Consider the following 23,934-nt stretch of genomic DNA (forward strand, 5'->3'; position numbering starts at 1 on the left):
CCCTACCCATAACCCCTACCCATAACCCTTAACCCCTAACCATAACCCCTAACCATAACCCCTACCCCTAACCATAGCACCTAGCCCCTAACCCCTACCCGTAACCCCTAACCCCTACCCATAACCCCCTAACCATAACCCCTAACCATAACCCCTAACCCCTACCCCGTAACCCCTACCCGTAACCCCTAACCATAGCCCCTAACCCTTAACCCCTACCCGTAACCCCTACCCGTAACCCCTAATCCCTACCCGTAACCCCTAACCATAACCCCTAACCATAACCCTTAACCCCTACCCATAACCCCTACCCATAACCCTTAACCCCTAACCATAACCCCTAACCATAACCCCTACCCCTAACCATAGCACCTAGCCCCTAACCCCTACCCGTAACCCCTAACCCCTACCCATAACCCCTAACCATAACCCCTAACCATAACCCCTAAACCCTACCCCGTAACCCCTACCCGTAACCCCTAACCATAGCCCCTAACCGTTAACCCCTACCCGTAACCCCTACCCGTAACCCCTAATCCCTACCCGTAACCCCTAACCATAACCCCTAACCATAACCCATAACCCCTACCCGTAACACCTACCCGTAACCCCTAACCCTTAACCCCTACCCATAACCCCTAACCCATAACCCCTAACCCCTAACCCCTACCCATAACCCTTAACCCGTAACCCCTAACCCCTAACCCCTACCTGTAACCCCTAACCATAACCCCTACCCGTAACCCCTAACCCCTACCCCTACCCGTACCCCCTACCCCTAACTCTTAACCCCTAACCCATAACCCCTACCCCTAACCCCTAACCCTTAACCTCTAACCCGTAACCCCTAACCCCTACCCCTAACCCCTACCCGTAACCCCTAACCATAAACCCTACCCGTAACCCCTAACCCCTACCCGTAACCCCTAACCATAACCCCTACCCGTAACACCTACCCGTAACCCCTAACCATAACCCCTACCCATAACCCCTACCCGTAACCCCTAACCCATAACCCCCACCCGTAACCCCTAACCCCTAACCACAACCCCTAACCATAACCATAACCCCCACCCGTAACCCCTAACCCCTAACCGTAACCCCTAACCCCTACCCATAACCCCTAACCATAACCCCAAATCATAACCCCTAACCATAACCCCTAACCCCTAACCATAACCCCTATCCATAACCCCTAACTATAACCCCTAACCATAACCCCTAACTATAACCCCTAACCATAAACCCTAACCCTAACTCCTAACCCCTAACCATAACCCCTAACCATAACCCCTAACTATAACCCCTAACCATAAACCCTAACCCTAACTCCTAACCCCTAACCATAACCCCTAACTATAACTCCTAACCCCTAACCATAACCCCTAACCATAACCCCTAACCATAACCCCTAACCATAACCCCTAACCCCTAACCATAACCCCTAATCATAACCCATAACCCCTAACCATAACCCCTAACCATAACCCATAACCCCTAACCATATCCCCTAACCATAACCCCTAACCATAACCCCTAACCATAACCCCTAACCCCTAACCATATCCCCTAACCACAACCCCTAACCATAACCCATAACCCCTAACCATATCCCCTAACCATAACCCCTAACCATAACCCATAACCCCTAACCATATCCCCTACCCCTAACCCCTAATCCATAACCCCTAACCATAACCCATAACCCCTAACCATAACCCCTAACCATCTCCCCTAAACATAACCCCTAACCATAACCCATAACCCCTAACCATATCCCCTAACCATAACCCCTAACCATAACCCCTAACCATAACCCCTAACCCCTAACCATATCCCCTAACCACAACCCCTAACCATAACCCATAACCCCTAACCATATCCCCTAACCATAACCCCTAACCATAACCCATAACCCCTAACCATATCCCCTACCCCTAACCCCTACCCGTAACCCCTAACCATAAACCCTACCCGTAACCCCTAACCCCTACCCGTAACCCCTAACCATAACCCCTACCCGTAACACCTACCCGTAACCCCTAACCATAACCCCTACCCATAACCCCTACCCGTAACCCCTAACCCATAACCCCCACCCGTAACCCCTAACCCCTAACCACAACCCCTAACCATAACCATAACCCCCACCCGTAACCCCTAACCCCTAACCACAACCCCTAACCGTAACCCCTACCCATAACCCCTAACCATAACCCCAAATCATAACCCCTAACCATAACCCCTAACCCCTAACCATAACCCCTATCCATAACCCCTAACTATAACCCCTAACCATAACCCCTAACTATAACCCCTAACCATAAACCCTAACCCTAACTCCTAACCCCTAACCATAACCCCTAACCATAACCCCTAACAATAACCCCTAACCAGAAACCCTAACCCTAACTCCTAACCCCTAACCATAACCCCTAACTATAACTCCTAACCCCTAACCATAACCCCTAACCATAACCCCTAACCATAACCCCTAACCATAACCCCTAACCCCTAACCATAACCCCTAATCATAACCCCTAACCATATCCCCTAAACATAACCCCTAACCATAACCCATAACCCCTAACCATATCCCCTAACCATAACCCCTAACCATAACCCCTAACCATAACCCCTAACCCCTAACCATATCCCCTAACCACAACCCCTAACCATAACCCATAACCCCTAACCATATCCCCTAACCATAACCCCTAAACATAACCCATAACCCCTAACCATATCCCCTACCCCTAACCCCTAATCCATAACCCCTAACCATAACCCATAACCCCTAACCATAACCCCTAACCATCTCCCCTAACCATATCCCCTAACTATATCCCCTAACTATATCCCCTAACCATAACCCCTATCCATAACCCATAACCCCTAACCATAACCCCTAACCATAATCCCTATCCATAACCCTTAATCCCTAACCATAACCCCTAACCCCTATCCATAACCCATAACCCCTAACCATAATCCCTATCCATAACCCTTAATCCCTAACCATAACCCCTAACCCCTATCTATAACCCATAACCCCTACCCGTAACCCCTAACCATAACCCCTACCCGTAACCCCTACCCGTAACCCCTAACCATAACCCTACCCGTAACCCCTAACCATAACCCCTACCCGTAACCCCTACCCGTAACCCCTAACCGTAACCCCTACCCGTAACCCCTAACCATAACCCCTACCCGTAACCCCTACCCGTAACCCCTAACCATAACCATAACCCCTACCCATAACCCCTAACCATAACCGCTAAACATATCCCCTAACCATAACCCCTAACCAAATCCCCTAACCATAACCCCTAACCATAACCCCTAACCATAACCCATAACCCCTAACCATATCCCCTAACCATAACCCATAACCCCTAACCATAACCCCTAACCATAACCCCTAACCCCTAACCATAACCCCTAACCATAACCCATAACCCCTAACCATAACCCCTAACCATAATCCCTATCCATAACCTTTAACCCCTAACCATAACCCCTAACCCCTATCCATAACCCATAACCCCTAACCATAACCCCTATCCATAACCCCTAACCATAACCCCTAACCATAACCCTTAACCATAACCCCTATCCCCTAACCATAACCCCTAACCATAACCCCTATCCATAACCCCTATCCATAACCCCTATCCATAACCCCTATCCATAACCCCTAACCATAACCCCTATCCATAACCCCTAACCATAACCCCTATATATAACCCCTAACCCCTATCCATAACCCCTATCCATAACCCCTAACCATAACCCCTAACCCCTAACCATAACCCCTATCCATAACCCCTAACCCCTAACCATAACCCCTAACCATAACCCCTAACCACAACCCCTATCCATAACCCCTATCCCCTAACCATAACCCCTAACCATAACCCCTAACCATAACCCCTATCCATAACCCCAACCCCTATCCATAACCCCTATCCATAACCCCTATCCATAACCCATAACCCCTAACCATAACCCCTATCCATAACCCCTATCCTCTAACCATAACCCCTAACCATAACCCCTAACCATAACCCCTATCCATAACCCCAACCCCTATCCATAACCCCTAACCATAACCCCTAACCATAACCCCTATCCATAACCCCTATCCATAACCCCTATCCATAACCCCTATCCATAACCCCAATCCATAACCCATAACCCCTATCCATAACCCCTAACCCCTAACCATAACCCCTATCCATAACCCCTATCCCCTAACCATAACCCCTAACCATAACCCCTATCCATAACCCCAACCCTTATCCATAACCCCTAACCATAACCCCTAACCATCATCCCCTATCCATAACCCTTATCCATAACCCCTATCCATAACCCCTATCCATAACCCCTATCCATAACCCATAACCCCTATCCATAACCCCAACCCCTATCCATAACCCCTAACCATAACCCCTAACCATAACCCCTATCCATAACCCCTATCCATAACCCCTATCCATAACCCCTATCCATAACCCCAATCCATAACCCATAACCCCTATCCATAACCCCTAACCCCTAACCATAACCCCTATACATAACCCCTATCCCCTAACCATAACCCCTAACCATAACCCCTATCCATAACCCCAACCCTTATCCATAACCCCTAACCATAACCCCTAACCATAACCCTATCCATAACCCTTATCCATAACCCCTATCCATAACCCCTATCCATAACCCCTATCCATAACCCATAACCCCTATCCATAACCCATAACCCCTAATCCATAACCCCTAATCCATAACCCCTATCCATAACCCCTAATCTATAACCCCTATCCATAACCCCTAATCCATAACCCCTATCCATAACCCCTAACCCCTAATCCATAATCCCTATCCATAACCCCTAACCCCTAACCCATAACCCCTATCCATAACCCCTAACCCCTAATCCATAATCCCTATCCATAACCCCTAACCCCTAATCCATAATCCCTATCCATAACCCCTAACCCCTAATCCATAATCCCTATCCATAACCCCTAACCCCTAACCCATAACCCCTATCCATAACCCCTAACCCCTAATCCATAACCCCTATCCATAACCCCTAACCCCTAATCCATAACCCCTATCCATAACCCCTAACCCCTAATCCATAATCCCTATCCATAACCCATAACCCCTAACCCCTAACCCTAATCCATAACCCCTATCCATAACCCCTAACCCCTAATCCATAACCCCTATCCATAACCCCTAACCCCTAATCCATAACCCCTAACCCCTAATCCCTAATCCATAACCCCTATCCATAACCCCTAACCCCTAATCCATAACCCCTAATCCATAACCCGTAACCCCTAATCCATAACCCCTATCCATAACCCCTAATCCATAATCCCTATCCATAACCCCTAACCCCTAATCCATAACCCCTAATCCATAACCCGTAACCCCTAATCCATAACCCCTATCCATAACCCCTAATCCATAATCCCTATCCATAACCCCTAACCCCTAATCCATAACCCCTATCCCTGTAGGACAGCAGTGTTCCTCACCCCAGTCCTCCAGAAGCTGTTCTGCTCAGTTACCTTGTGAGATGAAGATCATTTCCCATCTCTTCTGTCTGAAATCTGTCTGGTCTACTACTTACTAAAACTACATACTGTGTAGCAATCATACTGCGTACTATTTAGAATGTACTGTATAGTCAAATCTAATGCAGTAATCAACAAATGTCAACATACTAGGCTCATCCATACTCATGATGTGTCATCTGTGTTGATTCCTGCCATTCGTTCATTTTGGTACAACGCATCCATTTATCTGATTATCAGCTGCTGTGAAACACATGTGTCTGGAAAGAGGATTATTTTACATAATAGTGTGCAGGGAATTCTGGATGAAAAATCAAAATGAGTATAACATCCTGGCATTTAAACTGTACTACATTATTTAAATGTCATATACTATAAAGGTTCTGTTTTCATGTACCCAAAATGTCTGTTATTTAGAATGCAAGTATGGGCATTCAGACACAGCCACTGTCTTTCTCTCTCTATCCTGGCTCTGTCTTTCTCTGTCTGTCCTGGCTCTGTCTTTCTCTGTCTATCCTGGTTCTGTCTTTCTCTCTCTGTCCTGGCTCTGTCTTTCTCTGTCTATCCTGGCTCTGTCTTTCTCTGTCTATCCTGGCTCTGTCTTTCTCTGTCTGTCCTGGCTCTGTCTTTCTCTCTCTGTCCTGGTTCTGTCTTTCTCTGTCTATCCTGGCTCTGTCTTTCTCTGTCTGTCCTCTCTCTGTCTTTCTCTGTCTATCCTGGCTCTGTCTTTCTCTGTCTATCCTGGTTCTGTCTTTCTCTCTCTGTCCTGGCTCTGTCTTTCTCTGTCTATCCTGGCTCTGTCTTTCTCTGTCTATCCTGGCTCTGTCTTTCTCTGTCTGTCCTGGCTCTGTCTTTCTCTGTCTGTCCTGGCTCTGTCTTTCTCTGTCTATCCTGGCTCTGTCTTTCTCTGTCTATCCTGGCTCTGTCTTTCTCTGTCTATCCTGGCTCTGTCTTTCTCTGTCTATCCTGGCTCTGTCTTTCTCTGTCTATCCTGGCTCTGTCTTTCTCTGTCTATCCTTGCTCTGTCTTTCTCTGTCTATCCTGGCTCTGTCTATCCTGGCTCTGTCTTTTTCTGTCTATCCTGGCTCTGTCTTTCTCTGTCTATCCTGGCTCTGTCTTTCTCTGTCTATCCTGGCTCTGTCTTTCTCTGTCTATCCTGGTTCTGTCTTTCTCTCTGTCCTGGTTCTGTCTTTCTCTGTCTATCCTTGCTCTGGCTTTCTCTGTCTATCCTGGCTCTGTCTTTCTCTGTCTATCCTGGCTCTGTCTTTCTCTGTCTATCCTGGCTCTGTCTTTCTCTGTCTATCCTGGCTCTGTCTTTCTCTGTCTATCCTGGCTCTGTCTTTCTCTGTCTATCCTGGTTCTGTCTTTCTCTCTGTCCTGGTTCTGTCTTTCTCTGTCTATCCTGGCTCTGTCTTTCTCTGTCTATCCTGGCTCTGGCTTTCTCTGTCTATCCTGGCTCTGTCTTTCTCTGTCTATCCTGGCTCTGTCTTTCTCTGTCTATCCTGGCTCTGTCTTTCTCTGTCTATCCTGGCTCTGTCTTTCTCTGTCTTTCCTGGCTCAGTCTTTCTCTGTCTAACTGTATTAGAGTTAACTGGCTGCCTGTCCTCTCAACTGGTGTTCAGTGTCTTGACTGGTCTTCCATTGATCCCATGGCTTTCCCCGTCCCTGCCCCCACCTTATAGTTGAGCCTTACACTCTGTCCTCCTCTCCACTAGGGGGCGTTGTGTGGAGGTGACCGTGCAGTACTCCTGTTCCTTCCTGAGGCCAATGGAGGCGGTGCTACTGCTGACATCACGCTCTGCCTCCTCAGTCAGTCCCTCTGGAGCCACTCTGGCCTTCAGCCTCAAGACCCAGGTCACACACATCACCCCCAGCGTGAGTATGCACACACACACACACACACACACACACACACACACACACACACACACACACACACACACACACACACACACACACACACACACACACCAGGCTCTGTCGCAGCCGGCCGCGACCGGGAGGTCCGTGGGGCGACGCACAATTGGCCTAGCGTCGTCCAGCTTAGGGAGGGTTTGGCCGGTAGGGATATCCTTGTCTCATCGCGCACCAGCGACTCCTGTGGCAGGCCGGGCGCAGCGCAGTTTCCTCCGACACATTGGTGCGGCTGGCTTCTGGGTTGGAGGTGCGCTGTGTTAAGAAGCAGTGCGGCTTGGTTGGGTTGTGTTTCGGAGGACGCATGGCTTTCGACCTTCGTCTCTCCCGAGCCCGTACTGGAGTTGTAGCAATGAGACAAGACAGTAATTACTAACAATGGATACCACGAAATTGGGGAGAAAAGGGGGTAAAATATGTTTTTTTAAATTTGAAAGATTCTGAAGGAAACAGGTACAAAAGTATCTATATCCACAGTAAAACGAGTCGTATATCGACACAACCTGAAAGGCCGCTCAGCAAGGAAGAAAGAAGCCACTGCTCCAAAACCGTCAGCAAGGAAGAAAGAAGCCACTGCTCCAAAACCACCATAAAGGAAGAAAGAAGCCACTGCTCCAAAACCACCATAAAGGAAGAAAGAAGCCACTGCTCCAAAACCACCATAAAGGAAGAAAGAAGCCACTGCTCCAAAACCACCATAAAGGAAGAAAGAAGCCACTGCTCCAAAACCACCATAAAGGAAGGAAGAAGCCACTGCTCCAAAACCACCATAAAGGAAGAAAGAAGCCACTGCTCCAAAACCACCATAAAGGAAGGAAGAAGCCACTGCTCCAAAACCACCATAAAGGAAGAAAGAAGCCACTGCTCCAAAACCACCATAAAGGAAGAAAGAAGCCACTGCTCCAAAACCACCATAAAGGAAGAAAGAAGCCACTGCTCCAAAACCACCATAAAGGAAGAAAGAAGCCACTGCTCCAAAACCACCATAAAGGAAGAAAGAAGCCACTGCTCCAAAACCACCATAAAGGAAGAAAGAAGCCACTGCTCCAAAACCACCATAAAGGAAGAAAGAAGCCACTGCTCCAAAACCACCATAAAGGAAGAAAGAAGCCACTGCTCCAAAACCACCATAAAGGAAGAAAGAAGCCACTGCTCCAAAACCACCATAAAGGAAGAAAGAAGCCACTGCTCCAAAACCACCATAAAGGAAGGAAGAAGCCACTGCTCCAAAACCACCATAAAGGAAGAAAGAAGCCACTGCTCCAAAACCACCATAAAGGAAGAAAGAAGCCACTGCTCCAAAACCACCATAAAGGAAGGAAGAAGCCACTGCTCCAAAACCACCATAAAGGAAGAAAGAAGCCACTGCTCCAAAACCACCATAAAGGAAGAAAGAAGCCACTGCTCCAAAACCACCATAAAGGAAGAAAGAAGCCACTGCTCCAAAACCACCATAAAGGAAGGAAGAAGCCACTGCTCCAAAACCACCATAAAGGAAGAAAGAAGCCACTGCTCCAAAACCGTCATAAAGGAAGAAAGAAGCCACTGCTCCAAAACCGTCATAAAGGAAGGAAGAAGCCAGTGCTCCAAAACCACCATAAAGGAAGAAAGAAGCCACTGCTCCAAAACCGTCATAAAGGAAGGAAGAAGCCAGTGCTCCAAAACCACCATAAAGGAAGAAAGAAGCCACTGCTCCAAAACCGTCATAAAGGAAGAAAGAAGCCACTGCTCCAAAACCGTCATAAAGGAAGGAAGAAGCCACTGCTCCAAAACCACCATAAAGGAAGAAAGAAGCCACTGCTCCAAAACCACCATAAAGGAAGGAAGAAGCCACTGCTCCAAAACCACCATAAAGGAAGAAAGAAGCCACTGCTCCAAAACCACCATAAAGGAAGAAAGAAGCCACTGCTCCAAAACCACCATAAAGGAAGGAAGAAGCCACTGCTCCAAAACCACCATAAAGGAAGAAAGAAGCCACTGCTCCAAAACCACCATAAAGGAAGAAAGAAGCCACTGCTCCAAAACCACCATAAAGGAAGAAAGAAGCCACTGCTCCAAAACCACCATAAAAAAAGACAGACTACTGCACATGGGGACAAAGATCTTACTTTTTGGAGAAATGTCTTCTGGTCTGATGAAACAAAAATAGAACTGTTTGGCCATAATGACCATCGTTATGTTTGGAGGAAAAAGGGCTTGCAAGCCGAAGAACACCATCCCAACCGTGAAGCACGAAGGTGGCAGCATCATATTGTGGGGGTAATTTGCTGCAGGAGGGACTGGTGCACTTCACAAAATAGATGTCATCACGAGGAAGGAAAATTATGTGGATATATTGAAGCAACATCTCAAGACATCAGTCAGGAAGTTAAAGCTTGGTCGCAAATGGGTCTTCCAAATGGACAATGACCCCAAGCATACTTCCAAAGTTGTGGCAAAATGGCTTAAGGACAACAAAGTCAAGGTATTGGAGTGGCCATCACAAAGCCCTGACCTCAATCCTATAGAAAATTTGTGGGCAGAACTGAAAAAGTGTGTGCGAACAGGGAAGCCCACAAACCTGACTCAGTTACACCAGCTCTGTCAGGAGGAATGAGGCCTACAAACCTGACTCAGTTACACCAGCTCTGTCAGGAGGAATGAGGCCTACAAACCTGACTCAGTTACACCAGCTCTGTCAGGAGGAATGAGGCCCACAAACCTGACTCAGTTACACCAGCTCTGTCAGGAGGAATGAGGCCTACAAACCTGACTCAGTTACACCAGCTTTGTCAGGAGGAATGGGGCCTACAAACCTGACTCCGTTACATCAGCTCTGTCAGGAGGAATGAGGCCTACAAACCTGACTCCGTTACATCAGCTCTGTCAGGAGGAATGAGGCCTACAAACCTGACTCAGTTACACCAGCTCTGTCAGGAGGAATGAGGCCTACAAACCTGACTCAGTTACACCAGCTTTGTCAGGAGGAATGAGGCCTACAAACCTGACTCAGTTACACCAGCTCTGTCAGGAGGAATGAGGCCTACAAACCTGACTCAGTTACACCAGCTTTGTCAGGAGGAATGGGCCACAAGCTTGTGGAAGGCTACCCGACACGTTTGACCCAAGTTAAACAATTTAAAGGCAATGCTACCAAATACTAATTGAGTGTATGTAAACTTCTGACCCACTGGGAATGTGATGAAATAAATTAAAAGTGAAATAAATAACTCTCTCTACTATTATTCTGACATTTCACATTCTTAAAATAAAGTGGTGATCCTAACTAACCTAAAACAACCTAATGTCAGGAATTGTGAAAAAACTGAGTTTAAATGTATTTGGCTAAGGTGTATGTAAACTTCCGACTTCAACTGTTTATAACAACTCACAATAACTCGCTATGAATATAACAACTCACAATAACTCACTATGTATATAACAACTCACAATAACTCACTATGAATATAACATCTCACAATAACTCACTATGTATTTAACACCTCACAATCATTTGTTGTCCTGAATGAAATCACATTTTATTGGTCACATACACATTGTAAACAGATGTTAATGTGAGTGTAGCAAAATGCTTGTGCTTCTAGTTCCGACCGTGCAGTAATATCTAACAAGTAATCTAACAATTTCACAACAACTACCTAATTAATACACACAAACCCAAAGGAGTGAATGAGAATATGTACATATAAATATACGGATGAGCGATGGCCGAGCGGCATAAGCAAGGTGTATAAAATACAGTATAAACAATGATATGAAATGTAAGATATGTAACATGTATTAAAGTGTCTTTATTAAAGTGGCCAGTGATTGGGTCTCAATGTAGGCAGCAGCCTCTCTGAGTTAGTGATGGCTGTTTAACCAATCGGATGGCCTTGAGATAGAAGCTGTTTTTCAGTCTCTTGGTCCCAGCTTTGGTGCACCTGCACTGACCTCACCTTCTGGATGATAGCGGGGTGAACCAGCAGTGGCTCGGGTGGTTGTTGTCTTTGATGATCTTTTTGGCCTTCCTGTGACATCGGGTGCTGTAGGTGTCATGGAGGGCAGGTAGTTTGCCCTCGGTGATGCGTTGTGCAGAACGCACCACCCTCTGGAGAGCGGTGCAGTTGCCGTACCAGGCTGTGATACAGCTCGACAGGAAACTCTCAATTGTGCATCTGCAAAGGTTTTTCAGGGTTTTAGGTGACAAGCCAAATTTCTTCAGCCTCCTGAAGTTGAAGAGGTGCTGTTGCGCCTTCTTCACCACACTATCTGTGTGGGTGGACCATTTCAGTTTGTCTGTGATGTGTACGCCTTAAAACTTTCCACTGCGGCCCCTTCTCCACTGCGGCCCCTTCGATGTGGATAGGGGGGTGCTCCCTCTGCTGTTTCCTGAAGTACACGATTATCTCCTTTGTTTTGTTGACGTTGAGTGAGAGGTTGTTTTCCTGACACCACACTCCGAGTTCCCTCACCTCCCCCCTGTAGGCTGTCTCGTCGTTGTTGGTAATCAAGCCCACTACTGTTGTGTCATCTGTAAACTTTATGATTGAGTTGGAGGCGTGCATGGCCACGTAGTCGTGGTTGAACAGGGAGAACAGGAGGGGGATGAGCACCCACCCTTGTGGGGCCCCAGTGTTGAGGGTCAGCGAAGTGGAGATGTTGTTTCCTACCTTCACCACCTGGGGGCGGCCCGTCAGAAAGTCCAGGACCCAATTGCACACGGCAGGGTTGAGACCCAGGACCTCTAGCTTGATGATGAGCTTGGAGGGAACTATGGTGTTGAATGCTGAGCTGTAGTCAATGAACAGCATTCTTACATAGGTATTCCTCTTGTCCAGTTGGGATAAGGCAGTGTGCAATCTGTGGACCTGTTGGGGCGGTATGCAAACTGAAGTGGGTCTAGGGTTTCCGGTAAGGTGGAGGTGATATGATCCTTGACTAGTCTCACAAAGCACTTCATAATGACAGTTGTGAGTGCTACGGGGCGGTAGTAATTTACAGTGCCTTGCGAAAGTATTCGGCCCCCTTGAACTTTGCGACCTTTTGCCACATTTCAGGCTTCAAACATAAAGATATAAAACTGTATTTTTTTGTGAAGAATCAACAACAAGTGGGACACAATCATGAAGTGGAACGACATTTATTGGATATTTCAAACTTTTTTAACAAATCAAAAACTGAAAAATTGGGCGTGCAAAATGATTCAGCCCCCTTAAGTTAATACTTTGTAGCGCCACCTTTTGCTGCGATTACAGCTGTAAGTCGCTTGGGGTATGTCTCTATCAGTTTTGCACATCGAGAGACTGACATTTTTTCCCATTCCTCCTTGCAAAACAGCTCGAGCTCAGTGAGGTTGGATGGAGAGCATCTTTACATCGAATCTTTATAAACTTGTCTGTTGTTGTCTGAGGCTGACCGGAACATATCCCAGTCCTCATGATCAAAACACTCTTGAAGCGTGGATTTCGATTGGTCAGACCAGCGCTGAATGGTTCTAGTTACTGGTACATCCTGTTTGAGTTTCTGCCTATAAGACAGTAGGAGCAAGATAGAGTCGTGGTCGGATTTGCTGAAGGGAAAGCGGGGGAGGGCTTTGTATGCATCGTGGAAGTTAGAGTAGCAGTGATCCAGTGTATTACACCCGCGCGTAGTGCAATCAATATGCTGATAGAATTTAGGGAGCCTTGTTCTCAAATGTGCTTTGTTAAAAAAAATCAGCTACAATAAATGCAGCCTCAGGATATATGGTTTCCAATTTACATAGAGTCCAGTGAAGTTCTTTGAGGGGCGTCTTGGTGTCTGCTTGAGAGGGAATGTACACAGCTGTAACGATAACTGACGAGAAGTCTCTTGGGAGATAATATGGCCGGCATTTGATAGTAAGGAATTCTAGGTCGTGTGAGCAGAAGGACTTGAGATCCTGTATGTTGTTATGATTACACCATGAGTCGTTAATCATGAAGCATACACCTCCACCCTTCCTCTTCCCAGGGAGGAGTTTATCTCTGTCGGCGCGATGCATGGAGAAGCCCGGTGGCTGAACTGATTCCGACAACCTATCCCGAGAGAGAATTTTTTTCGGGAAACTCGTGAGAATGTTACAATCTCTGATGTCTCTCTGGAAAGCAACCCTTGCTGGAATTTCATCTACCTTGTTGTCAAGAGACTGGATATTGGCGAGTAGTATACTCGGGAACGAGCCTGACCAGGAGACCGCTCCGTCTGCCCCTTCTGCGGCGCCGTTGTTGTGAACCCTTTGTTCAGTTGCCAATAGAACAGTGACTCAGGCAGTGCCTACACTACTTGACTTTCTATAGAGACCAGGGTGGTGCGTCTCAAATGGCACCCTATTTCCCGATGGGCCCTGGTCAAAAGTAGTGCACTGCATATGGAACAGGGTATAATTTGGGACACCCTCCAGAACAGCTTGTCCTCTGGGCAGACAGGGGTTCACCATTCACTGTTCCCATGGCAGCACAATGTATCAGCAGCACAGGAAATGGTTCTATTTCTATTTCTATGGTGTGGACGCTGCATGTCCTCTTACATCATGGTGCCTGCTGAATGACTGTTACTGAGTTGTACAATGTCTTTGTGTTTACCCCCCCCCCTCTCTCTCTCCCTCCTCCCTCTCTCCATCCCTCCCTCTGTCTCTCTCTGTCTCTCTCTCGCTCTCTCTCTGTCTCCCTTTCTGCCTCTCTCTGTCTCTCTCTGCCTCTCTCTGTCTCTCTCTCTGCCTCTCTCTCTCTCTGTCTCTCTCTCTGCCTCTCCCTCTCTCTCTGTCTCTCTCTCCCTCTCTCTCTGCCTCTCTCTGTCTCTCTCTCTGCCTCTCTCTCTCTCTGTCTCTCTCTCTGCCTCTCCCTCTCTCTCTGTCTCTCTCTCCCTCTCCCTCTGTCTCTCTCTCTGTCTCTCTCTCTCTCTCTCTCTCTCTGTCTCTCTCTCTGTGTCTCCATCCAGGGGATAGTGAAGTGTACATCTCCATGTTACCAGCTGAAGGAGCTCCAACTTAAAGTAAAAAACCCTTTCAGCAAGGATGCCACGTTCAGGTGTGTGTGTGTGTGTGTGTGTGTGTGTGTGTGTGTGTGTGTGTGTGTGTGTGTGTGTGTGTGTGTGTGTGTAAATTACCCCTGTCCTATGTGTGTTTGTCAGGGTGGTGTTGGTAGAGTCTAAAGCCAACATGCTGCAGGTGGAGAAGAGTCAGGAGAGCCTCATTCAACAGTTCTCCTTTAGGACCAACCCAAGCTCAGACAACAACACCAGGTTAACACACACACACACACACACACACACACACACACACACACACACACACACACACACACACACGCAACCTCAAACACATCCCTTCACTCTGTCCCTTTCACTAGATTAGTGTTAATATGCACACACACACACACACATCTGTCTCTCTCTCTCTCTCTCTCTCTCTCTCTCTCTCTCTCTATCTTTCTGTCTCTCTCTCTCTATCTTTCTTTCTCTCTCTCTCTCTCTCTCTGTCGCTTTTAATAATAAATTAAAAGTAAACATTACACTCACAGAAGTTCAAAAAGAATAGATATTTCAAATGTCATTATGTCTATATACAGTGTTATAATGCAAATGGTTAATGTACAAAAGGGAAAATAAATAAACATAAATATGGGTTGTATTTAGAATGGTAAATATTGCTGTTGTGATGGCACACTGGTATTTCACCCAATATACATGTTTATCAAAATGTGAATTGTTTTTGAATTCTTTATGGATCTGTGTAATCTGAGGGAAATATGTGTCTCTAATATGGTCATACATTGGGCAGGAGGTTAGGAAGTGCACCACAGTTTCCACCTCATTTTGTGGGCAGTGTGCACATAGCCTGTCTTCTCTTGAGAGCCAGGTCTGCCTACGGCGGCCTTTCTCAATAGCAAGGCTCTGCTCACTGAGTTTCTCTCACTCTCTCATTAAGCTGCTCACTGAGTCTGTACACTCTGTTTTTATGTTAATTATTTCCTACGTGTCAAGTAATTAGCTTTTTTGTTTTCTCATGATTTGGTTGGGTCTAATTGTGTTGCTGTCCTGGGGCTCTGTAGGGTGTGTTTGTGTTTGTGAACAGAGCCCCAGGACCAACTTGCTTAGGGGACTCTTCTCCAGTTTCATCTCTCTGTAGGTGAAGGCTTTGTTATGGAAGGTTTGGGAATCGCTTCCTTTTAGGTGGTTGTAGAATTTAACGGCTCTTTTCATTATTTTGATTATTAGATACACCATTTTGTGAATTCTTGGTTGGTGAGCGGACCCCAGACCTCACAACCATAAAGGGTAATGGGTGTTATAACTGATTCCAGTATTTTTTGCCATATCCTAATTGGTATGTCAAATTAAATGTTTTATTTGTTTTTAAATTTTACCCCCTTTTTTCTTTCCAATTTCATGGTATCCAATTGTTAAGTAGCTACTATCTTGTCTCATCGCTACAACTCTCGGGAGAGACGAAGGTTGAAAGTCATGCGTCCTCCGAAACACAACCCAACCAAGCTGCACTGCTTCTTAACACAGCGCGCATCCAACACGGAAGCCAGCCGCACCACTGTGTCAGAGGAAACACCGTGCACCTGGCAACCTTGGTTAGCGTGCACTGCGCCCGGCCCGCCACAGGGGTCGCTGGTGCGTGATGAGACAAGGATATTCCTACCGGCCAAACCCTCCCTAACCCGGACGACGCTAGGCCAATTGTGCTTCGCCCCACGGACCTCCTGGTCGTGTACGGTTGCGACAGACCCTGGGCGTCTCTGGTGGCACAGCTAGCGCTGTGATGCAGTGCCCTAGACTGCGCCACCCGGGAGGCCCTTGGTATGTTGAATTTATGTTCCTATTGATGGCATAGAAGGCTCTTCTAGCCTTGTCTCTCAAATCGTTCACAGCTTTGTGGAAGTTACCTGTGGCGCTGATCTCTCTCTCTGTTTAACCTTTATTTAACCAGTCAGTTAAGAACAAAGTCTTATTTACAATGACGGCCTACACCGGCCAAACCCGGACGACACTGGCCTACACCGGCCAAACCCGGACGACGCTGGCCTACACCGGCCAAACTCGGACGACGCTGGCCTACACCGGCCAAACCCGGACGACGCTGGCCTACACCGGCCAAACCCGGACGACGCTGGCCTACACCGGCCGAACCCGGACGACGCTGGGCCAATTGTGCGCCGTCCTATGGGACTCCCAATCACTGCCGGTTGTGATACAGCCTGGAATCAAACCAGGGTCTGTAGTGACACCTCTAGCACTGAGATGCTGTGCCTTAGACTGCTGTGCCACATACATAGAAACAATCAGAGACACTCACTGACTGCCGTACATAGATATGTACTTTTCCAGACTACACTTGTTCTGTTACGTAGGGGAGTGTGTGTGTGTGTGTGTGTGTGTGTGTGTGTGTGTGTGTGTGTGTGTGTGTGTGTGTGTATATGTCCATGTCATGTGTGTGTTTACACTTCACAGGCAGAGGTAGCGCAAATCTCTGGAGTCTGTTCTCTGTTAGATCATTAAAGAGAGGACTAACACACACATACACACACACACACACACACACACACACACACACACACACACACACACACACACACACACACACACACACACACACACACACACACACACACACACACACACACACACACACACACACACACACACACACACATCTTGTGTTTCTCTTTACTTCCTACATCAAGGGCATCTTCAAAGACTTACTGCAGATGTAAGTATGAGTTTCCATGAGAAGGAATCTCATTCTGTTTAAAACAGTTAGCTTTGTGTTTGGACATATCCGTACTGCAAATTCAATGATGTTTTTGTAAATCACATTGTTTGTTGCTGCAAAATCCTTGCTCTCTTCTGCAGTAATGTTCAATGGATTATAGATAGTTCCATATTCATACCCTGCAACTCTTATGTCTGTGTAGTAACAACGTGATACACAGCAGTACTACACAGACTAGAGGGAAAAGTGTGACCAATCCCTCTCTTCTCCCTCTCTTCTCCCTCTCTTCCCTCTCTTCCCTCTCTTCCCTCTCCCTCTCTTCTCTCTCTTCCCTCTCCCTTTCTCTCTCTCTCTCTCTCTCTCTCTCTCTCTCTCTCTCTCTCCCTCTCCCTCCCTCCCTCCCTCCCTCCCTCCCTCTCTCTCTTGTTTTCTCTCTCTCTCTCCCTCTTTCTCCCTCCGCTCTCTCTCTCTCCCTCCGCTCTCTCTCTCTCTCTCTCTCCCTCCCTCCCTCCCTCCCTCCCTCCCTCCCTCCCTCCCTCCCTCCCTCCCTCCCTCCCTCCCTCCCTCTCTCTCTTGTTTTCTCTCTCTCTCTCCCTCTTTCTCCCTCCGCTCTCTCTCTCTCTCTCTCTCTCTCTCTCTTTCTCGCTCTCGCTCTCGCTCTCTCAATTCAAGGGCTTTATTGGCATGGGAAACGTATGTTAACATTGCCAAAGCAAGTGAAGTAGATAATAAACGAAAGTGAAATAAACAATAAAATTAACAGTAAACATTACACTCACAGAAGTTCCAAAATAATATAGACATTTCAAATGTCATATTATGTCTATATAGAGTGTTGTCACGATGTGCAAATAGTCTCTCTCTGTCTCTGTATCAGTCTTTCTACAGATAGGTTGAATGGTGGAACTGACTGTGGTGAGTGGGAGGACAGTGACCTTCACTGTGATCCTGCAGATGAGTGTGGTGTGAATGAGTTCTTCAGTCCTGTCAGGAGTGTGAGTCTGGCGGCTGGACAGACAGAAACCATAGAGCTCCACTACCTGCCCTTCCACCTGGGGAAAAGACACTGCTCCGTCCTGCTAGTCAGCCAGCAGGTATACAGGGCCGTGTGTGTGTGTGTGTGTGTGTGTGTGTGTGTGTGTGTGTGTGTGTGTGTGTGTGTGTGTGTGTGTGTGTGTGTGTGTGTGTGTGTGTGTGTGTGTGTGTGTGTGTGTGTGGGTCTGTGTGTGTGTGTGTGTGTGTGTGTGTGTGTGTGTGTGTGTGTGTGGGTCTGTGTGTGGGTCTGTGTGTGTGTGTGCCATGATTTAGGTGTTCCTTCCAGGTGCTGTTTGTATTTAAATCTAGCTTGGATAATGTGTGTTGTTGATTATAGGTGTGTGTGTTTTGTCGGTGTAGGTTGGTGAGCAGGTGTATCTTGTGGAGGGGACAGCAGATCTTCCCCTGTCCTCCCCTCTGACCACAAAGCCCAGTCCTAATGTAGTCCATGTTAGCAGCGCCACCTCTGGTGAGTACTGGTACTGAACACATCTGCAGAGTCATGATGACTGTACTGAGGCGGCAGGTTGCCTAGCTTTAATGAGCATTGGGCCAGTAACCGAAAGGTCGCAGGTTCGAACCCCCGAGCTGACTACGTAAAAAATATTTCGATGTGGTGCTGATCCCAGGCCTGTGTGTGTTTCCATATGCCCTGTGTGTCTGCTAGATGGTGCTGATCCCAGGCCTGTGTGTGTTTCCATATGCCCTGTGTGTCTGCTAGATGGTGCTGATCCCAGGCCTGTGTGTGTTTCCGTATGCCCTGTGTGTCTGCTAGATGGTGCTGATCCCAGGCCTGTGTGTGTTTCCGTATGCCCTGTGTGTCTGCTAGATGGTGCTGATCCCAGGCCTGTGTGTGTTTCCGTATGCCCTGTGTGTCTGCTAGATGGTGCTGATCCCAGGTCTGTGTGTGTTTCCGTATGCCCTGTGTGTCTGCTAGATGGTGCTGATCCCAGGCCTGTGTGTGTTTCCGTATGCCCTGTGTGTCTGCTAGATGGTGCTGATCCCAGGCCTGTGTGTGTTTCCGTATGCCCTGTGTGTCTGCTAGATGGTGCTGATCCCAGGCCTGTGTGTGTTTCCGTATGCCCTGTGTGTCTGCTAGATGGTGCTGATCCCAGGCCTGTGTGTGTTTCCGTATGCCCTGTGTGTCTGCTAGATGGTGCTGATCCCAGGCCTGTGTGTGTTTCCGTATGCCCTGTGTGTCTGCTAGATGGTGCTGATCCCAGGCCTGTGTGTGTTTCCGTATGCCCTGTGTGTCTGCTAGATGGTGCTGATCCCAGGCCTGTGTGTGTTTCCGTATGCCCTGTGTGTCTGCTAGATGGTGCTGATCCCAGGCCTGTGTGTGTTTCCGTATGCCCTGTGTGTCTGCTATATGGTGCTGATCCCAGGCCTGTGTGTGTTTCCGTATGCCCTGTGTGTCTGCTAGATGGTGCTGATCCCAGGCCTGTGTGTGTTTCCGTATGCCCTGTGTGTCTGCTAGATGGTGCTGATCCCAGGCCTGTGTGTGTTTCCATATGCCCTGTGTGTCTGCTAGATGGTGCTGATCCCAGGCCTGTGTGTGTTTCCATATGCCCTGTGTGTCTGCTAGATGGTGCTGATCCCAGGCCTGCGGTGAACCTGCGTTGCGGCGTGGGCAGCACCCTGGATGAGGTGGTGTGTGTCCCCCTGGTGAACGGGCTGTGGGAGCGGGCGCTGGCCACAGTGGGGCAGCAGAGGATGAGCCCTGTGGAGAAGAAGAGGCGCAGCCTCACACACACTCTGGACAGCAGCACCGTCCGGGCCGGGGTGGCGGCCGCTGCTCTCACCACCTCACAGGTAGACAGTAGATACACACACAGAGACAGACACACACACACTGGACAGCTCTTTCTCTCTCTCGCTCTCTCTCTCTGTCTCTCGCTCTCTCTCTCTGTCTGTCCCTGCTGGTCCCTGGTCCAGTCCAGTCTGACCGTCTCTCTCCTCTCCTCCAGTCCCTCCTGGTCCCTGGTCCAGTCCAGTCTGACCGTCTCTCTCCTCTCCTCAAGTCCCTGCTGGTCTCTGGTCCAGTCCAGTCTGACCGTCTCTCTCCTCTCCTTCAGTCCCTCCTGGTCCCTGGTCCAGTCTGACCGTCTCTCTCTTCTCCTCCAGTCCCTGCTGGTCCCTGGTCCAGTCCAGTCTGACCGTCTCTCTCCTCTCCTCCAGTCCCTGCTGGTCCCTGGTCCAGTCTGACCGTCTCTCTCCTCTCCTCCAGTCCCTGCTGGTCCCTGGTCCAGTCTGACCATCTCTCTCCTCTCCTCCAGTCTCTCCTGGTCCCTGGTCCAGTCTGACCATCTCTCTCCTCTCCTCTAGTCCCTGCTGGTCCCTGGTCCAGTCCAGTCCCAGGTGGTAGAGTACAGTCTGACCGTCTCTCTCCTCCAGTCCCTGCTGGTCCCTGGTCCAGTCCAGTCCCAGGTGGTAGAGTACAGTCTGACCGTCTCTCTCCTCTCCTCCAGTCCCTGCTGGTCCCTGGTCCAGTCCAGTCCCAGGTGGTAGAGTACAGTCTGACCGTCTCTCTCCTCTCCTCTAGTCCCTGCTGGTCCCTGGTCCAGTCCAATCCCAGGTGGTAGAGTACAGTCTGACCGTCTCTCTCCTCTCCTCTAGTCCCTACTGGTCCCTGGTCCAGTCCAGTCCCAGGTGGTAGAGTACAGTCTGACCGTCTCTCTCCTCCAGTCCCTGCTGGTCCCTGGTCCAGTCAAGTCCCAGGTGGTAGAGTACAGTCTGACCATCTCTCTCCTCTCCTCCAGTCCCTGCTGGTCCCTGGTCCAGTCCAGTCCCAGGTGGTAGAGTACAGTCTGACCGTCTCTCTCCTCTCCTCCAGTCCCTGCTGGTCCCTGGTCCAGTCTGACCATCTCTCTCCTCTCCTCCAGTCTCTCCTGGTCCCTGGTCCAGTCTGACCATCTCTCTCCTCTCCTCCAGTCCCTGCTGGTCCCTGGTCCAGTCCAGTCCCAGGTGGTAGAGTACAGTCTGACCGTCTCTCTCCTCTCCTCCAGTCCCTGCTGGTCCCTGGTCCAGTCCAGTCCCAGGTGGTAGAGTACAGTCTGACCTTCTCTCTCCTCTCCTCTAGTCCCTGCTGGTCCCTGGTCCAGTCCAATCCCAGGTGGTAGAGTACAGTCTGACCGTCTCTCTCCTCTCCTCTAGTCACTGCTGGTCCCTGGTCCAGTCCAGTCCCAGGTGGTAGAGTACAGTCTGACCGTCTCTCTCCTCTCCTCCAGTCCCTGCTGGTCCCTGGTCCAGTCCAGTCCCAGGTGGTAGAGTACAGTCTGACCGTCTCTTCTCTCCTCCAGTCCCTGCTGGTCCCTGGTCCAGTCCAGTCCCAGGTGGTAGAGTACAGTCTGACCGTCTCTCTCCTCTCCTCCAGTCCCTGCTGGTCCCTGGTCCTGTCCAGTCCCAGGTGGTAGAGTACAGTCTGACCGTCTCTCTCCTCTCCTCCAGTCCCTGCTGGTCCCTGGTCCAGTCTGACCATCTCTCTCCTCTCCTCCAGTCTCTCCTGGTCCCTGGTCCAGTCTGACCATCTCTCTCCTCTCCTCCAGTCCCTGCTGGTCCCTGGTCCAGTCCAGTCCCAGGTGGTAGAGTACAGTCTGACCGTCTCTCTCCTCTCCTCCAGTCCCTGCTGGTCCCTGGTCCAGTCCAGTCCCAGGTGGTAGAGTACAGTCTGACCTTCTCTCTCCTCTCCTCTAGTCCCTGCTGGTCCCTGGTCCAGTCCAATCCCAGGTGGTAGAGTACAGTCTGACCGTCTCTCTCCTCTCCTCTAGTCACTGCTGGTCCCTGGTCCAGTCCAGTCCCAGGTGGTAGAGTACAGTCTGACCGTCTCTCTCCTCTCCTCCAGTCCCTGCTGGTCCCTGGTCCAGTCCAGTCCCAGGTGGTAGAGTACAGTCTGACCGTCTCTCTCCTCTCCTCCAGTCCCTGCTGGTCCCTGGTCCAGTCCAGTCCCAGGTGGTAGAGTACAGTCTGACCGTCTCTCTCCTCTCCTCCAGTCCCTGCTGGTCCCTGGTCCTGTCCAGTCCCAGGTGGTAGAGTACAGTCTGACTGTCTCTCTCCTCTCCTCCAGTCCCTGCTGGTCCCTGGTCCAGTCCAGTCCCAGGTGGTAGAGTACAGTCTGACCGTCTCTCTCCTCTCCTCCAGTCCCTGCTGGTCCCTGGTCCAGTCCAGTCCCAGGTGGTAGAGTACAGTCTGACCGTCTCTTCTCTCCTCCAGTCCCTGCTGGTCCCTGGTCCTGTCCAGTCCCAGGTGGTAGAGTACAGTCTGACCGTCTCTCTCCTCTCCTCCAGTCCCTGCTGGTCCCTGGTCCTGTCCAGTCCCAGGTGGTAGAGTACAGTGTGAATGTTTCTCTACCGGAACACTTCCTCCTGCCTCATACCATCACTCTGCCTGTGGCCAGGGACGCACGGGTCACACAGGACAACCTCACAGGTACACACACACACACACACACACACACACACACACACACACACACACACACACACACACACACACACACACACACACACACACACACACACACAGACATACACTCCTATCCCCCTCCCCTCTCTGTCCAGACTCTGAGGTGGTGATGGTACCACTGAGGTTCCATGCCCACGTGGCCGGTCGGTTCCGGTGCCAGCTGGTTCTGCAGTCGTGGCGTGACATCAGAGTCTACCTGCTGGAAGCCGTGGTTACCGCAGAGGGAGACCACGCCCAGCTAGAGTTCACCACGCCCGCTCACCTGTCTGTCACTCAGGACATCCCTCTGGTAGGTGGAGGAGGAGAGACAGAGGAGAAGGAGGAGGAGGAGGAGGGACAGGAGAGAGGGGAAGGAGGAGAGAGGTGGAGGAGGAGGAGGAGAGAGGGGAAGGAGGAGGAGGAGAGAGTTGGAGGAGGAGGAGGGACAGGGGAGGGGAAAGGAGGAGGAGGAGGAGGAAGAGGAGAGAGGGGAAGGAGGATGAGGGACAGGGTAGGGGAAGGAGGAGGAGAAGGAAGAGGAGATGTGGAGGTGGCAGGCTTTGTGCTCTGGAGTGGGTGAAGAATTGAATTGTGTGTTGGGTGTATGTGTGTGTTGTGTGTGTTGTGTGTATGTGTGTGGTGTGTGTGTTGGTTGTGTGCATGTGTGTGTTGTGTGTATGTGTGTGTTGGGTGTGTGTGTATGTTGTGTGTGTTGGGTGTGTGTTGTGTGTATGTGTGTGTTGAGTGTATGTGTGTGTTGGGTGTGTGTTGTGTGTATGTGTGTGTTGGGTGTGAGTGTGTGTTGGGTGTATGTTGTGTGTATGTGTGTTTTGGGTGTGTGTGTGTGTGTTGGGTGTGTGTGTATGTTATGTGTGTGTTGAATGTATGTGTGTGCTGGGTGTGTTTGTATGTTGTTTATATGTGTGTGTTGGCTGTGTGTTGTGTATGTTGTGTGCATGTGTGTGTTGTGTGTATGTGTGTGTTGGGTGTGTGTGTATGTTGTGTGTATGTGTGTGTTGGGTGTGTGTGTGTGTGTTGGGTGTGTGTGTGTGTGTATGTTGTGTGTATGTGTGTGTTGGGTGTATGTTGTGTGTTTTTTGTGTATGTGTGTGTTGGGTGTGTGTGTGTGTATGTTGGGTGTGTGTTATGTATGTTGTATGTTGTGTGTGTGTGTGTTGGGTGTGTATGTGTTGGGTGTATGTTGTGTGTGTTGGGTGTGTGTGTGTA

At 49.2% G+C, this 23,934-nt stretch overlaps 1 protein-coding gene across 1 annotated transcript in view; it reads left to right on the forward strand.

Annotated features, from left to right (window-relative positions):
- Positions 1-23,934, forward strand: part of LOC139402726 (cilia- and flagella-associated protein 47-like) — a 106,316-nt gene that overhangs the window by 43,674 nt on the left and 38,708 nt on the right. The window contains exons 37-44 of the mRNA XM_071146627.1: positions 7,313-7,472; positions 14,451-14,539; positions 14,643-14,753; positions 18,164-18,326; positions 18,628-18,736; positions 19,853-20,079; positions 22,551-22,692; positions 22,824-23,017. Coding sequence (XP_071002728.1) covers positions 7,313-7,472; positions 14,451-14,539; positions 14,643-14,753; positions 18,164-18,326; positions 18,628-18,736; positions 19,853-20,079; positions 22,551-22,692; positions 22,824-23,017 — 1,195 coding nt within the window. The remainder of the gene's footprint in view (positions 1-7,312; positions 7,473-14,450; positions 14,540-14,642; positions 14,754-18,163; positions 18,327-18,627; positions 18,737-19,852; positions 20,080-22,550; positions 22,693-22,823; positions 23,018-23,934) is intronic.

Source organism: Oncorhynchus clarkii, unplaced genomic scaffold (genome assembly GCF_045791955.1).
Source record: "Oncorhynchus clarkii lewisi isolate Uvic-CL-2024 unplaced genomic scaffold, UVic_Ocla_1.0 unplaced_contig_3571_pilon_pilon, whole genome shotgun sequence".
NCBI lineage: Eukaryota > Metazoa > Chordata > Actinopteri > Salmoniformes > Salmonidae > Oncorhynchus > Oncorhynchus clarkii.